We start from the raw sequence: 18,216 nt of genomic DNA on the forward strand, positions 1-18,216 counted from the left end.
AACATCAAGTAGACGTTTCTAAACTGAAAGGACTGGACTGAAAATTGGGATAAACTTGAGATTATTCATGTTATAAAATTTGGACATGTGGGAGATATTTAGATGCTAATATCAAGCCTTTCCTTATCTAAGCTCATCTTCAACCCAACTTAGTACGCAACTATTGTTATGGAGGACCTTTCAATGAGATTTCTTCCAACTGATCTCTCTTTGCTAGCGTAGACCATGTTCAGTATCGGAAAACTGGCGTGCAATGGAACTAAATATAAAAAAAAACTATGGAGCAACTTAAGCACACACACTTTCCAGCCTCTTTTGATTTTAGGGCTAAAACAGCCATTTTGGCTGTTGATACATTTTACAATACCTGGCATGATGTACCAAAACATCATACCTATAATGCTTACTTAAGCAAGCATACACACTTACACTCTTTTTTTTTTTGAGTTTTAAAACTAAAATGGCCATTTTGGCTATTCATACATTTTAGTACCAAAATAAGCCATTTGAGCTAAGCCTTGGCATTTCTTTTACATTAAAAAAATGCCGGTTAGGATTCATTGTTCGGTGTTTTATATAATAACAAAAGAAGAAGGGAAAGATGGAACTACAGGATGCACAACTGTTAGTGAAAGCCAGCAGTTACAGTCTTGGCAGCAGGGACATCAGGGGGTAGAGATGGGAGCAAGGTTAGGGCAAATGTTCCACTTGCAGCTGCTGCAATTGCTCCTAGTACAAATGCTGGAAGGTTTCCACCACCAAATATTGCATCAAATGGTCCACTCCCCAGTGACACCAATATCTGTAACGTCAAAATCATTCCCAAAGTTGCAATGAATCTTGTCCTACTCAATTTCTTCAAGTACCCAGTGTTATACATATTTATTTCAATATTTCCATGTACTTGAAGAATTCTTGATATGGTATAACCATAGAAACAAATTGAGTAACAGCTAGAGTACACAGTGATGGAAAATATTACCTGTGGTATTACTATAGCAAGATTCAGCACTCCCAAAGAAAGTCCTGTTTCAGAGTAAATGAGAATCATTTTTAGTTTGAAAGGAGGATTGGGCTATACCATGTTATTTTCAGCCTGCCTGGAAAAAGGATTATAGCAAAAATTTACCTTGGCCTGCACCAGAGGAGCTAGAGAATATGGATGCCATTGCAAAAGGGATGCTGTAAGTTATCTGCAAAAGTAAAATAGGAAATCATTACCCTTGAGCTTGTCAAAACATTCATTCATTTAGCAAAAAATTTTCCCTAATGGAAGCCTATTATTCCACAATGAATTCCAAATGAACTGAAAACGTTTTAATTTTAATATCTTTATTTTTACATTAAATTAATGTTTAAAAAATTCATCAAACTGGCTAGTTCAACTGAGTGAACAAGAACAGTATCCACTGGTCAGTTACTTTCAACTAGAGGAAAAAACAAGTGATGTACAGAAGAAGACAGAAATTGACAAGGAAAATGAAATCCCATATATTAAAATGCAATAAATGGCCATTGAAAGTATCAAAAAAATAGTATGCCTATATACTCCCAAACAGTTTTTTTGGTCCATATACTCCCAAACATATTTATCACACATTGAGAGGTATTTACGATACTTGGAAGAACAAACAAAAAGAACTAGTTCCAGTTCCTTCAAAAGGAATAAAGAAACAAAAAAGAACTAGAAATATTGTATTTTTATGGATAAAATGAAAAAGGCCCAAAAGTTTTATGAGCAATGCTAGGGGGGAAAGTCATCTTCGGTTTCTTCGTCTGGATGCGTGGGCGGTGGGCCGTGGGGCAACTTTACTGTGCCATAGCTGCATTTTTTGACTGGATCACTAAGAATCTAGTCACATAACGACAGCACGGCACAGTAGCATCACGCATTCAAATCAAGTGTTACCATGCCGTGTTCTAACTGCTAATAGCAAGTTTATCGCTCTGACGGGGACTTAGAACAAGAGATAATCAGCAAAAGAAGTATTTGAAGTTTAGGAACAGGAGCTCTCTTGAGCATTTAATCGAACAGAAGGTTCGCAAACTCCCGTAAAACTTAAGAGATGCTTCCACGGACCACGATGATTTCAAATTTCAAAGTGGGTTAATTAATATTTGTAACTGAAACAAGGGGTAAGTGGAGAGAAGAATGAACTCACAGCCAAGGGTACCCCCAGTACTGCGAATAGAGATAATGCACCGGCCTTGACACCTGCTGGTGGCGGCAAAGGGACTGTGACACCGTCCACGGTGATGAACCGTCGGCTTGACTCAGCCAATTTGGTCACCAAAACTGTCATTGCTAAACAAACAGCAAGCAGGAAATTGACAATCCCCCAAAGCCTATTGACCCCTCCAACTCCACGCGCCAAGAGCTCCACACCAAGGGACGTGAAACCCAACACCACAGAGTTCAACATGAGCCCCAACGCGCCTGCATGTACCCCATTATTGTACAGCTTCAATACGAGGATGTTTCCCTGTGAATCCCCACCGTACACCTCTCTGCCCATCCAATCAGTGTCGAACAACAAGAAAGGGAACCATGCAATCCAATTGAGACACGTCACCGCGAGGAGAATCCACATAGGTCTTTTCAAGTCTTTCAGTGCACCGAATATTTCCCCAAAGAAGGGAACCGGGGCCGTCTCTGCTGCCGCTGCTTCCTCATCCTCAATCTCACAGCCACCTAGGTTACCGGCATTTCCAGGTTCCGGCGACCAGGGCTTTTCATGCACGTATGTGAGAGCGATGGTTGTGAGGGTCAGCAAAAGCAGAATTGAGAAAAAGAAACAGCTTTTGAGATTCGCACAGTAAACATCACAAGCTTTCGTGGTGGTGAAAGGGAAGATGTTATGGAGGCGGGTGTAGGAACCGGAAGCGAAACCAAGCACGTTCCCCACGGCCATGAAAAACGAAAAGAATGCGTTCGCCGTCCGCGTTTTCTTCTGGCTGTTCCCGGAGATATCAGCCAGTAACGCTCTGCATGGACCTTGTAACATGTTGTTAGCCACGTCTAGGATCCAAAACCCTATCACGAACACCACAATGGCCCGCGGCTTCGTCTCAGTAGCCAGGTTGTCCCCAAAGAGATAACCTAAGTCAGCCGCGAAGCCTATAAGGACCACCGCAGTAGCCACCAGGACGGCTCCCGCAGCTATAAAAGGGCGGCGACGGCCGAAACGGGAGGTGCAACGGTCACTGTGGTAACCAACGATGGGTTGAACTAGCATCCCAGAGATGGGTCCACAGAGCCAAATGAGAGAAGCCCATTTGTGAGGGATACCGAGGAGTTGAACGTATGGCGTAAGGAGGGATAACTGCAAGGCCCACCCGAATTGGATACCGGCGGCAATGGAAGCCACAAAGATGATACTTTTTATAGAGAAAGGACGTGGAGGAGAAGAAGAAGAAGGAGGAGGAGGAGGAGGTTGATTCTGAAGCTGAAAAGAAGATTTCTTGCTAGGCTCACCACTCTCCATAGCTTGTTTTTTAGCAGTTGATTCTGAAACTGGGATGTTTGGGTGATGGAAACAACAAGTGAAATGCATGGGGAATTTATAATAAATTGAAGATAAAACATAAAGCTTAATCCATTAATAATGAAACTGGAGTATGATAGTCAACGTGTAAAACTGCCTTAAATTCTGTTTTCCATCTTTAGGACAGGAAATTGAATTCCTTTTGTCTTTTACTCTCCCGTATTTATTAAGCCACGTAATACATGAAAGCTATACTTATCTTCATTTTTAATTTTTTACCGTAAAAAGAGACTATATAACTGCAATGGCTTTCAAAAGTTGGTGAATTTTACTCTACTTATAATTCTTTTACTTTTCACCATTTTTATTATACCTTATAACGTAACCCATTCTGATATACATTTCTTCCTTCTGCATCCAACAATATCCTCTTCAAATCTCTCTTTTATCTTAATAATGCACTCATGACTAAACCGAAACTTAATAGGTATTATTTTAAAATTATTCAAACATTCCCGATTTTGTATTAACTTGATTGGTATTACTATTACTGTTGGTGCAGGAGGATGAGAGTTCGAGTACGTTAAAACCTAAAACACATTATCTTCCTATTTAAATGTTAGGAAGGGGTTATAGATAGTTCTAAAAATTGTAACAAAAAGAACAAATATGATAAGAAATGTATAAATTAATGTTTTGATATTATCATGTGCGAGTTGATTGACAAATGATTGTTTGTAAGTTTAAATCTTATTATATTTAATTGTGATCGGTGAATTTTTAATCCTATTATATGTAAATTTTGTTTAATTATATTTTAATTTTTAATTTTACTATACTATATTTTATATTTACACACTCTCGAAAACATAATACATGGGCACTGAATAATGTATGATAATTAAATTTATATATATAAAAATAATAATGCCCAATTTCCGTAGCAACTAAATGAAAAGAATAATGAATTTTAAAATCATATAAAAGATTGTTCCTCATGAGGTTTTTGACTTTTAGTTATATATATTTAATTTGACTTCATTTTATATTTTATTTAAATCACTTTTTTTTGAAATATAATAACAAGGTAATTCTCAAATAACAAACGCGATTAGTACAACTCAAACTCAAACTATACATGAAACGGTGATTGTATAAGTATATTTTATTTAGTATTGTGCTTTTAATATTTGATTGTAATTCATTCACATATGCACAATTATGATTGTGGTCATATTTATACTCATAGTTTCTTCAAAAAAATTCACAAGAATTTAATTTGACGCGTAATGTAATGATTTTTTTGATTTAATGTAATTATGCATGTAAAACTTTGATTCTGATTCTGATATATTCAATTTTAGATTCTAAATTTTGGGGTATTTTTGATGGGTTGAAACTTATCCTGGATAGAGGAATTGATAGTCTTAATTCAGACAGACAGCCTTGAAGCAGTCAGCACCATTCAAGATGGAGTAAGCGGAGATTCCAGTTTTGCTTTGGTAAGCAGAATACATTCTTTGTTGAAGCTTTTGAAGCAATGTAGTATACAACATATTCCCAGAAAAGAAAACAAGCTCGTAGGCAAGATAATTAAGACAATATAGACAGAAAAATTCATTTACATCTGATAGAAGATTCTATCAAGATGACTCCATGTTATTGTTAATTATTTGATTTATTTATTATTTTATAGACAACTAAATTTATTTTTATTTAGTTGTAAATGTTTAAAATTGTAACAAATTAGCCAATAAGATGTTAGCATTATTGCCAAAGAATGAGATCAATAAAATTAAAGTACTGTATAATCAATAATTAATATTTATAGGTGTAAAAATAAATTAAAATAAAAATTACGTATACAGTTTCATAAACATCAAAACCACCTTTTATATTAAATAATGAAAATTTATATATAATCTTTTATTTACTCAAAAAGAACCGGTAAATTTTGATGGCGTTGCGGTTTTTTTTTTTTAATGAGATGGAATTACGTGTTGAATCATGAAATGAACAGGTTTGCGTCATTATTTACCTGAACTTGAATAAAGAATCTAAAAATTTGTAGCTAATCATTTTAATAATATGTTATATTACAGTAGATTGAGGATGTGAATAAAATTTAATATAAAAATTAAATGAGATTTTTTTTTGTAAAAGTAAAATTAAGATTGTTTTATCTCTACTTCTGATTAGAGAATGGGTAGCACAAATGACTAGCAAGCATGTATGGATTGTCTTTCACCTTATCCCTTCAACAACAACTATCCAGCTTGCTCTCAGGGATACCCACAATGATTACCATCTAGTTGGTCATCTCCAGCCATCCATTGTTTGTCACCGGTCTTTATTCTTTAAAGGGTATCACTGAAAGATCAGCAAAACATAATAATTTCATACTACTTCAATAAAAAAATATTAGAATAGGATTATATCGTATTATACTTGATGATAACTGACATGTAATTGACCTACCACTTAGTCGACCACATGAATAATCTATTATACGTATTGTCAATGACACGGCATTACTAAACAAAAGGATCTCCCCTGTATATACCCCAACCCTTTTCCTCCTCCCCTCTCTTCTTAGCTCTGTACTTCAGCTTTTCGCTTGCTATAGGTGAACTGATCCCTAAATAACCATCACCTTCTCTTCCTTATTTCCTCCTTGTTGATTCTCTATATCAATAAAGATATTAAAGACCATGATGATATTTTAAGTTCAAATTCTATCATTTTCATGTGTTCTTTTTTTTTATACATTTTATATAAAATAAATTATAAAGACAAAAACATCCTCAAATAATATTTGTTATTTTGTAAAATTAATGGCTTTTTATGATGTCACAACTAAATTGGACTTAGTGATCGTGCACTAACTTAATCAAGCACTTGAAGTATAGTGTAGATAATTATTTATTTATTTTAAATTGTTATAGGAATACATTTTAAAATATATATATATATATATATATATATTCTGATGATATGAAGTCTTTTATTTCACTAACAATGAATAGAACAATTTTCCAAAAAGATCCTAATGCGGTCTAAATCTAGTGAAATAAAAACTTTTTATGCCACTACCATGTATCTAAACTTACTATTATTTAAGTCATTAATTGAGTTGGCATCACGAATCAACCGAGTAGTAATTCAGTTAGGTAAATTATGAAAATATCATTTTGTAATTAAAATAAGTTATATTATTTTAGGGTAATAAATTCTTTTATTTAAAACAATAAAAAACTGCATGTGATGGATTTGAACCCATGTTGTTTACATTAATAAAACAATAATTTTATCCTAAACTAAAACTTCATTTTAATTTAATGTTTGCATTTTAATTTTATCATGCATACTTTATTATATTCATCAATTGTATATATATTTATAATGTTGTTGATTGAGTTGGTGTCACAAGTCAATTTTACATCAATTCAAGATTGGTGACACAACAACAAGATAAACAATTGTAGTGCATTTAGAATTCTTAATACGATGTATTTACATATTTAAATTTTATTTAATTAGTATTTTAGTCAATTTCTTTTCATTTTACTATCATACATATTTCATATGTTATTATTAATTAGTTTCAGATCATACATTTTATTATTTATTATATGTTATTTTTAAATTAACATTTCTATTTTATGTACGTATAGGTTCTACACGCATCTTGTGTGATTGAATTTATGGTATTTTTAATTATTTTTATTTTTATTTTTATAAGTAATATTTTTTATTTTTAGTATATTATATGGTCTTAATTATGCTTATAAAGTTTTTTGTACAACTATAACTCCCTCACCCTTAAATTGGAGGAAAATACGTATTTAAGCACACTCAAACTCACGTCTTCTTAATTATTGCAATAGGCTAATAGAAATAATGACAACTGAACTAAAGTTTGATCATTAATTGCAAAGATTTTTTTATTCATAGTAGACAAAATAAATATTCTTATGCAAAATATATAATATAGAATTACTTTATTTCAAATTTTATTGTAGTTTTTTATACTAACACCCTGAAGTCACATTAGAAATCAGTTTTCTATAATCAAGTTCTGACATTTCGCCTATTAATGATAATATTATTTAGTCATGGAGTCATTCCACTAAAGTACCATGGTTGAGCTCTCCACATTATATATCATTACAAAAGCTACTATGTCAAGTGCTTGTCTAATGACCTTCTCATATGTGTGTTACCCTTATAGGACATCATTAATCACTTTAGAATAAAATTTGTTCTCCCAATATGATCATATTTTATCTCATGGGAACTGTTTCATCCTCCATGGAAAGTTGACAAATAACCCCTGGCCATGTTACTTTTCCATCTATCATGTAATGCTAAAGAGAGAATATCATTTACCCTTTATTAGGCTATGAATTCTATTGTAAATGAAGCTATGTCATGCAAAAATTAACGTATACCAACTTTCAACTCTATTACCAATTGAACTTAGGCTTTTAATACATCAAAGTATACAAGTCATGCACACATAGCTTACTCAAAATTTAGGTAAGACACACTATGAATGTCACAAGTGAATAAATCCATAACCGAGACTAGGACTTATTCTACTTGGGTCCTGTCTGATGTACTATCAATCCAATTAGTTACATCTATGTTTTTATCCTTTGGGATTCATCCACTTTAATGCTCAGCATAATGTATCTCTCTAATTTGACTTGATAGACGACATAATAGTATTTTAATTAACTTGCTCAATTTCGATTAGACTATGGACCTTTTAGGTTATTTACTATTACAACTTGTCTTCTCGTATTAAATCCGACACATAACATGACTTAGTGTAACACCCCACGCTCGACTTGGCCACTGGATCCAGGTATGGAGTGTCACAATTGAACCTATACTTAATAACTTTTAACTGAATTGATATAAAACAGTCGAAAAATAAAACTATCTAATAAAACAATAATTCTTACATCTAAGGTTGTAAGCTACCGAATGTTCAATCCTTCAAATTGTTCCTATTGTTATTCAGATTGTCTATTTACAAAATGACTCTTTAAAATTTAGCTAAAGACTATTTGTCCTAAAAATCTAGATCCTAAACATGTTATATGGCTTAGTTGTCATTGATTCTAAGGTGAATCCTCTAATAGTACCCCTTTTCTATGTACATGACTCTAAACTTCCTGCGATCATTGATTTCTTTTCATCTGGCTTGGTCCCTTCTCCAAGTCCTTGATTATCCTTGCAAGTCCTACGAACACCAGCATCCTGCTGTAAGTTCCTATGAACTTAGTGAGTTCCCTTATTATAGCATAGTTAAACCTTATCACATAAAGGAAAAAGTATAAAATAAACTAACATAAATAAAATGCTCCTTACTTGCTCATGGTAAGTTTACTTTGTTAGGGTGGCGGACTCCACCCAACCCTTTTAGCCAATCAACTTCCTAAAGGCCCTCTTTGGTCAAACTTTCTATTCGGTTGAAATGAAAACACCTTGCCACATCTGTGAGTCCTATCCTTACAAGTTACATTTTCCTCTTTCAGACTTACCATATACGGGGTGTTCAATGACCACTATTTTAATTGGTTGTATGCTTGTCTACCATCTTGTACCTCTATACTAGCTTTCTCCCCTATCTACCCAAATGTTCTTAAGACATACCTTTTTAGTAAACTTTCATGATCGGACTAGTCATTAGCGAACTTCTTCTTCCTTACGATAGTCTTGAAGGACTTGTTAACACTTTCGTATTATGCTAATTTACAACTAACCTCGCCACTCTGGCGAACCCATTCTTGATCTGTCCCTTTGGCAACAATGGTGGGATTACTTCCAATAATTCGCCTTATGCACAAGACTAACCTGGGCCTCACCTATCCCATTTAATAAACAATGACTTATTATCCTGTGGCCATACGAGTCTGCCATCTCTTTTTTGCTCACTTCCTCCTTATGATTTTCACTGTGGCAATGAGCCTACAATGGACTTTTCTCAATGAGGAACATTTTTACCAGACATACTATCACTTGGACAATATATTTATCCTAAGAGTGAGACTCCCATTCCTTTCTCAAAATTTACTTTTCAAGTACAACTTCTTTGAGCTCTCATTGGTGGCTCTTCATGACGAATCCTTGCTTATTGTCCTCGAATAATTTCCCCTATTACATATCCATAATTAGGCCACCTCTCACACGACCTATATTCCTCTAATTCTTGTTGGGTCTTTACCCATACCTTGTTGGCTTTCACATCTATCACCATTTTGACGAATTCCTCATGATCTGTTTATCATGCTTGGTGTATTGGTAACATACTTTGCTCTTAATGTCCCTATAGACTCTTTCAGCTGCAATAGCCGAGCTATGGTATTACGTTCTTCTCATCCTATTTCTCTTGTCCTAATGAACTTACCTCGTGTTTACTATTCTGGTAGACTGTCTCTGTTCTATGTTTACTGTTTCGGCAGACTTATCTCAATTTTGTGTTTACTGTCCTGGTGGACTTATATCTATGGATGTCATAGAGTCTTCCATACATGGTCTTATACCTATCTGCCATATTGACGCACTATTTTATGATACCATGGTGTTTTTCATCTATGGTCTTACTCATCATACCTAGCTATAATAGTATCTTTCATCTATGGTCTTGCGTCGCATACTTTAAACCGGGTTGTCATGGCATCTATCATCAATTGTCTTATGCCATATACTTTTACTGTGTACCATGCTACCATAGCACATTTCATCCATGATCTTATGCTACGTACCTCATACCAAATTGTAATAGAATCTTTCATCTATGGCCTTACATCATATAACATCATCACAATGTTGCCCTAAAGGACCAATTGATACCATTATCATAGTAAATACCATTCCATTATTTTATTTCTCATTTGATGCTAGAATAACGTAGTGTTCCCTTTGCAAGGTTTGGAGCTTCGACTGAGGCGATAACTAATAGGTTCTCTCCCTATTTCCCTTCATATCTTCATCTATCTCATAAAGGTTTTCACCACAATCATGTAATGCATGTATATATCATAACATCTCACTTTCATGCAATCATGGCATACTTAGACAACATAACTCATAACAACAAGTTTGGAGTTAGGAAACCCCCTGAATCCTTATCGTTCTCATAGTTTAACTTCCTCAAACGTCAGAGCTTTCATTCTTCTGGCAGTAGCTAAACATCCCAACTAAAAACCATGGGTTATACTCAATATCTCAACTTAAACTTATTTTTCCAGAAATATGTAAAACCCTTAAGACAGTTCTGGAAATCTTTAACTTTATTTCTTAACTCTTAAATACACAAAAAGGTCAAAACCTTACCTGCTTAATGTTTACCTTACTTTTCCAGCTTCATCGTCATGAAGTCTGCTCTAGCAGAACCTTTCATGGTTGCTCCTTCATCGAGCTATCAAAAAAGATAAAGAACAGGATAAATTGAGACAAGATGAGAGAGAAAGTCAACCTTGGAAGCTATAAGATGAGAGAGAAAGTCAACCTTGGAAGCTATCTTTCAACTATTTATAGCACTTCTTGCGCCAATTCCAATCTTGTGAGAGTCGTCCATGGCTAATTATGATGTCTCCCACTAAGGAACCAGTTGGTTCTATTATAACCGAACTGGAATTGGATCTCAACCATGTCCAATTTAGTTTTTATATTTTCTTTTTCTTTAAATATAGGCCATCAGCTTGCCGTTTCTTTCGATTTAGTTCATTATTTGTTCCTAATTTCGGGTTATTAGAAATTTCGGTGTTACACTTAGTTTTAGTTAAAAGTTAGATAATCACTGAGCTAATATTTATTTTCATTTTGTCTTACGTGCAGAAACTATTAAAGACATTATGCAATATATATTAATATTAACGATGAAATTTTATTAAATTAACTTGTTTGAAATATTACAAGTACATGAAGTACATTGACAATATCACTACAATAAGGACACTAGATCCCAAAAAATTCCCACTTGTCCTAGTGCAGTAGGTGAGTCATGTTTCTTATTCCCTTAGCCTCTACATGTTTTTTAAAACTCCTAGCCACTAGAGTTTTGGTAAACAGATTTAAAAAATTGTCCTCGATGTGACTTTTACTACATCCACTATTTTGTCTGCTACCACCTCCATTTTATGTGATATTTTCTATCAATGTGTTTTGTCCGCTTATGATTTTTGGTTTCTTTGGTGTTACCTATTGTCACAATGTTATCATAATGCATGTGATAATTTTTTCCATACCAGGAACGACTTGGAGACTCGTAAGATAGTTTTGAAGTCATACTGCTTATTTTGTTGCTTTAGAAGCAGTCATATATTCGGCCTTCATAGTGGAGTCAACAATATAACCTTACTTGGCACTCATCCACATTATGGATCCATCGCCTAAGATAAAAATATAACCTGAAGTCAATCTTATTGAAATAACCCGCAGTCTGGGGTCCATTACTCATATTTGGTCGACACTCACTACCCTCAAAAGTCTTCACACATTGTGCCTTATTCTCCTTAAATACCCATATTTATCTCTCGACATTAAAGCATTTGTACCCTTTAGAGTAGATTCCATATTGGTGACTTCTTATAGGATATTTTTGCCCTTGATATCCCCCTCATTTAAGGATTTAAATTTGTTTTAATCTCTAAGATTTCTTTGAATCCATGAATCTTTTGTTCCCACGATCCTTGCCTTTCTTGGATTCCATTGGACCAACATCCATGGCCCATATGTCTTTACAACATTTCACTCGACTTATTTTTCCTCTAACATCGTTGTTGTTTCCTGTATGTTGACCTATTGGTTTGCTACTATCATTAAGCATAACGCGATAAGGGCAAGCTTCCATACAGTGACCGAATTAACCACACGAAAAATAGATCATATGGCGCCCCTCATATTTAATATTTTGAATAAATCTCCCAAAACAAACTTGAGAAAGCAATGGCTTCGTTAAATTAATCTCAACATAGATTCTAATGAAATTCCCTCTAGTAACTAGTGATGTATGTGAATCCATTTTAACCGGTTCCCCCACTAATTTACTAACTTTCATTAAGACTGACTTGTGAAAATATTCTAGTGGTAGCCTTAAGAGATGAATCCAAATTGTCATCGACAACACCACCACTGTCTTAGGATGAAAATTAGGCTTCTATTTCTGAACAATGAGATAATTATCCATAATCTTCCACTCCCTGTTGGTCATCACTTTCACTATCCTCTATTTTTTTTTGAACTTTACTGCATAGTATCCATGCCCCAAATTGATGAAATCAATGTCTTTGCCTAATTTCCATAAATGTGATGCTATGTTTTTAAGTGAATCTAAATATATGGATTTCACGAGCAATTTGATAATCAATGCTTGTCGTTATGGTTTCTTGAATTCTTTTTTGAAGTTTTTATTGATTCCCACGCTAGGGAGTACTCTAATCTCATCTAGATCTTGGTCATTCTCCCCATTCGAATTTAGATCATCTTCCTCCATGAAAAATGTCCCCTACAGAAATTAAGAAAAACCTTCAAGTTCATCAAAGAGTTTTTGAACGATTAAGACTCTACTCTTCTTCTCCCAATCCCCTCAATCAATGAAGTTCTGATTTTCTTCGTGTTTCGTTCTAGATGGTTAACTTCTTCGCCAAACAGAGTGTTGTCATGAGTTTTCATCCCCTCCAAAAAGCTATATTGTTTATATATATGACTAATTCGACTATTCAAAACTCGCTTCCTCTGGCCATTATAAAAAAGAAAAAGAAAAAAACTTCATTGGATCACAAATAATTGTGCTATCATTAACTTAATCAAAACTATGTCCAAGAAGGAGTGAAACGTAGTAAATTGCTTGAATTATTCAAGTTGTTTTAGTAACTCGAACAATTCAAATCCAAGCAAAAATAATTTATTTTGAATTATCTACTCAAATTAACTCAAAAATTCAAATAACTTAAAACATATCATTCAAAATTCAATTTATTTTTCTTTTAAGAATCGAATATAATTTTATTCACTCATACTATGAATTGTTTCAATGCTGTTGAACTTATCCACCAGGACCAGATTGAAGGACCAAAAAGAAAATCCCTAGTTGACTTTTTTTTATTTACTTTGAAGGTAATAAATGTAGATACCTGGTTATTAAATTGGAACTTTAATTCGATTCTCAGTTATTAAAACAAAACACACATTGGGATTTATAGGCTCTTTACTACCCTTTGGTGTCAGTCTGGTTGCTACCATATATCGATTGAGATGAAAACCAAAATGATTTCAGTGTTCCCATTGCGTCATTTTATATTTTATTATATCTACTTCACTTTATATTCATCTCTCATTATTCATCACTCATTGTTATAACAATATTTTAATCCTTTTACAATCGCTTATTTGATTTCCTTTTAATAAATCTTTACTCTTCACTCTTTATTTCATAATTTAATGACAAAATCACTAAATTTTATTGAGTTTAATTATAAATAATTTATCTCTACTCTTAATTATTAAAAAAAAATCTATCCATCAGTCGATGAATCTTAATGATAATATATATGGTTTTAAATAGAGATGGAGTCATAAACTTATTTTAAAGGTCAAAATTAAGTTTTAATTTTTATGATAGTAAAAATATAATATCACAATTTTAATAACATATATCTTTATAATTTTAAAAGATTAAATATTTTTTATCATTTTAGTGTGGTCAAAATATAATTTTACTTTTACTAATTTAAAATTTTAAAATTTTAAAGAACTTAAATAAAAAATTCATTTTAAAAATTCAAACTCCTACAAGTCCCTAGATACACCCCAAGTTAAAGAAAATAAATTAAAATAATTATACAGTTTGAACGTTACTTAAGAAAATACATTAAAAATGCAAGCCATTAAAGGGAAAAAGTAAAATTGACCCACATTTTACCTTCTTGCGTGCATGTAAGATTATTTTTGAGAATGTAATTATAATTTGTGGGTTTCTATGATTAAGTTTAATGAGTTTAATTAAAATTTTTGTAAAAATAATGGGATCTTTTAAAATTTTAAGAGACCTGCATTGATCTCTAATTTTATCATACAATTATGTATTTATATTTATCTTATATAAAATATTTGTAATTAGTTATTGATGTTAGAAATATATAATAATTTTATTTTGTTAATTTCAAAATATAATATTAATAATAATAAAATTTAAATTGTAAAAAAATAGTAAATTAGGAGGAGATGCTAAGCAGCACTGAAAACCGATGAAGACTGGAAGAAACAGGAACAGGGTCAGAGACAGAGACAGAGTGATTGACTTTTGAAAACACAAGGCAATAGAGGGCACGAGGCAATAGCCTATAGCCAATTCCTTTATCCACTTCGGTAAACGTACCCTTCCTTTTACCCAATTCTCTCCATCGCTTCTTCTTGTTCTTTTTTTTTTTCTTTGCTTTTACTATAGTTTCATCTTATCATTTTTTTAGATAATGTAGGTTTCTCAATTTCTTATGAATTTATTTATTGGTTAATAAAATATTATAAGCTTTACTTATTGTGTAGTGAAAATTATATATAAAAAAAGTAAATTTTATGAGGGCGATTAGTAAAATATATTTTAAATATTTTTATATTTTATCAATCAAATAATGAATAGTATTAATTTTTAATGTGGTTTAGTGATGACATCAACATGATGCCATCATCTTAAAATTAAAAATATTTTTAAAAATATGAAAAATTATACATTATAAAAATATTTTTATGTAAAAATTATATGGTTTTTAATGAAAGATTTTAACTGACTCATTGATTAAGGAATTTGATTTATTTTTTAGAACCATATTTAAAAATCGATTTTTATAAAAATTTGGTTTTATCTTTTCTTATTTTAGAAAAAGTATATTTTTGTAAAATTTATGAAAACTAATAAAATTATTTATTTTATATTTTTTAGTTTTAATGAAACATCATAAATATATTTTTATTTTATAATTTAAATCTTTAATAAATATATGTTTATTTTTTGGCTTAATGATAAATTTAGCCACTAATATTTGCATGTTTTGTCAAGATGACATTTATTGTATTTTTAAGCCTTTTTTGCTATCAATATTTTTTTTCAATCTACTTTTTCTAACAAATTTAATGAATAAATTTAAGGTTTTAATCTTTTTTCTTTAAAAGGTTTCAATCTTTCGTACATTTGTTAACGAGAAATTTTTCTTGAGTTATTTTTTAATTTAGTGTATTATTTATTAATTTATTATTTTTTACATGTAATTATCTTATTGGGTTATCTAAGTAATAAATTACATCTCATTAAAAATATTCCACATATGAAATTCCACATCATCCTCGTTAACTTTTTTAATAGTACTTTCATTAAATTTGTTAGAAAGAGCATATTGAAAAAAAGAACAAGGTTGATAGCCAAAAAAAATTAAAAAATACAATTAGGGCCATTTTGACAAAACATGCAAATCTTAACGGCCAAATTTGTCATCAAGCCTATTTTTATATAATTTTTTACCGATGACATTATTGTGGCATTGTCATCACCACGTGTCAAATACTAAATTAATCATGTGTCAAATTTTTATTGAAAAATATAAAAAAAATTAACGTTGTTGGCTTAGGTAATATTTTGAAACAAAAGTCAAACTTAGGTGCTGATTTAAAAAAAAATTTGAGTATCCCATTAAACATAAAAACTAAACTCATTTATTAAAGGATATATTAACGCTTATTTTATTAACACCTTGTGGTCTTAGGTTCATATCATGTGATTGAGTTTTAATTAGTTATTTAAATTTTATATATAAATTATTAAAAGAGATAAATACCTTTATAACAATATTTATTATCTTTTTAAAATAATGATTTTGTAAAAATTTCTAATTAATTTGATGTTTAATTAATTTATAACACTAATTTAATTAAAATTCTCAAATTAACATAGATTTAAGTGTAATATATTTTTGAAAAGTGAGAAAGAGAAAAATATTCAAAATTGAACACAATTTCTTATATCATATAACACAAAGATCTCATCATTAGATTAAGAGAAATTATTTTATGGACCCTTCCGCTACATTATTCATGGTCCCTTTCTAATTATTTAATGACACTTTAGTAATTTTTCTATGTTATTGATATATAATTTTAGTAATTTTCTTTTACCTTAAACACTGAATCTCAAATTTTAAACTTTAAATCTCGAACCTTAAACTTGAACCTCTAAACCCTACACCCTAAACTTGGGTTCAAGATTTGAATTCGATGTTAGGAGTTGAAAGTTCAAGATTCAATATTTGGGGTTGAGATTCGAGTTATGGGTTCGGAATTTAAAGTGAAAAATTATAAAAATTATGTTAATAACATGAAAAAATTTATTAATATATTATTAAATAATTAAAAAGAGATTATAAATGATGTGATGAGAATAGTGTAAAAAATAATTTCTCCTGAAATAGAGAGTAGTGCCATGTAATACTATAAATTAAAAGGATTAGAAGGTAAATATATATAGGTATCACAATAAATATAAAATAGTGAAGAGATAATATAACATGCGACATATGCACCACGGTGATTAATAAAATGTTAGAAAAATTGTCGGTGGGTCTACAAAATTTGCCGACATAGAAAAAAGCAAGTAAGGGGGGGTTTCTAGACCGGATAGAAGACAAGAGATGTTGACTTTGTAACTGAAATAGTAAATATTCCATTCTTATCAAGGCGAAAACAGATGTTGGGAGTTTGGTCGGCTTTGAAACGGCTTCTTCAAATTGTGGTTCCAATTTTGGGAGAACACGTACACGCCTTCCTTACTTTGCCTTTGACCAAACATTATCGTTTTGTTTCTCAGACAATGGCCACGGTCCCAACGGTTAGATTGTGACTTTCCATTCCCACATTACTTTTTATTTTTCCTTTTTGGGTTATTTTATATTTTAGGTCCTCTAATTATTTATTATATAAATTAACGATAATTATTTTTATATGAAAATATGAAATAGGTAATTATAAGATGAACAATGGAAGGTGAGTAGAACACGTAGGGTGTAACTAGTTTTAGAAGAATGGCGTATAAAGATATGAGATAGGAGTGATGTGATGTGATGTGTGGGTACAGTTGAGTTAGTTAGAGTGAATCCATTTGGAAAGTGATAGGTTGGAGATGGGTGACCTCATACCCTCATGGTCATGTGGTTGCTCACGTTTCACTCACATGCATTTCAACATGTGGCTTCCACTTCTACCTTTTTTTCACGATTCTTCTAATTTTCACTATTGGAAATAAACAGACAAACTAACTGCAATTTGGGACAAATAAAATGTAATAAAAAAAGTTAAAATATAAAAGTAAATTGCAAAATGAATACATAAATTATTAAACTTACGATTGTAATTAAAAATAAAATATTTATTTTTTGACATAGATAAAAAATAATGCGTTTCATTATAATTAAACTCATATTTTCTTGCATTGACAACAATACCTACGTGAATTAAGTTATTTTTAAATTCTTTTAGTCACTAACTCATTATGATGTAATATTTTTACGAGAATTTTAAATTTTCTGCGTTTTCTTTAAAATAAAAAATACTAAAATAATAATTTTAAATTTTAAAATCATTAAAACGAAACAAGTTAAAAATAAGACTCATAGACAATGCCAATAATTTAAAAATATGGGCCAAAATAAAATTTCAAATTGTTGGGAGATCA

General features: G+C 31.5%; 1 protein-coding gene across 1 annotated transcript; it reads right to left on the reverse strand.

The window, feature by feature from the left end:
* Positions 1-288: 288 nt before the first annotated feature.
* Positions 289-3,625, reverse strand: LOC108476627 (sucrose transport protein SUC8). Its single transcript, XM_017778895.2, has 4 exons — positions 2,163-3,625; positions 1,130-1,193; positions 983-1,026; positions 289-802 (listed from the first exon to the last, which is right to left on the reverse strand). The coding sequence occupies exons 1-4, from the start codon at positions 3,552-3,554 to the stop codon at positions 626-628; spliced, it is 1,677 nt and encodes a 558-aa protein (XP_017634384.2). The 5' UTR covers positions 3,555-3,625; the 3' UTR covers positions 289-625.
* Between the last annotated feature and the right edge of the window lie 14,591 nt (positions 3,626-18,216).

The sequence above is a fragment of the Gossypium arboreum genome, chromosome 5, assembly GCF_025698485.1.
Source record: "Gossypium arboreum isolate Shixiya-1 chromosome 5, ASM2569848v2, whole genome shotgun sequence".
Lineage (NCBI taxonomy): Eukaryota > Viridiplantae > Streptophyta > Magnoliopsida > Malvales > Malvaceae > Gossypium > Gossypium arboreum.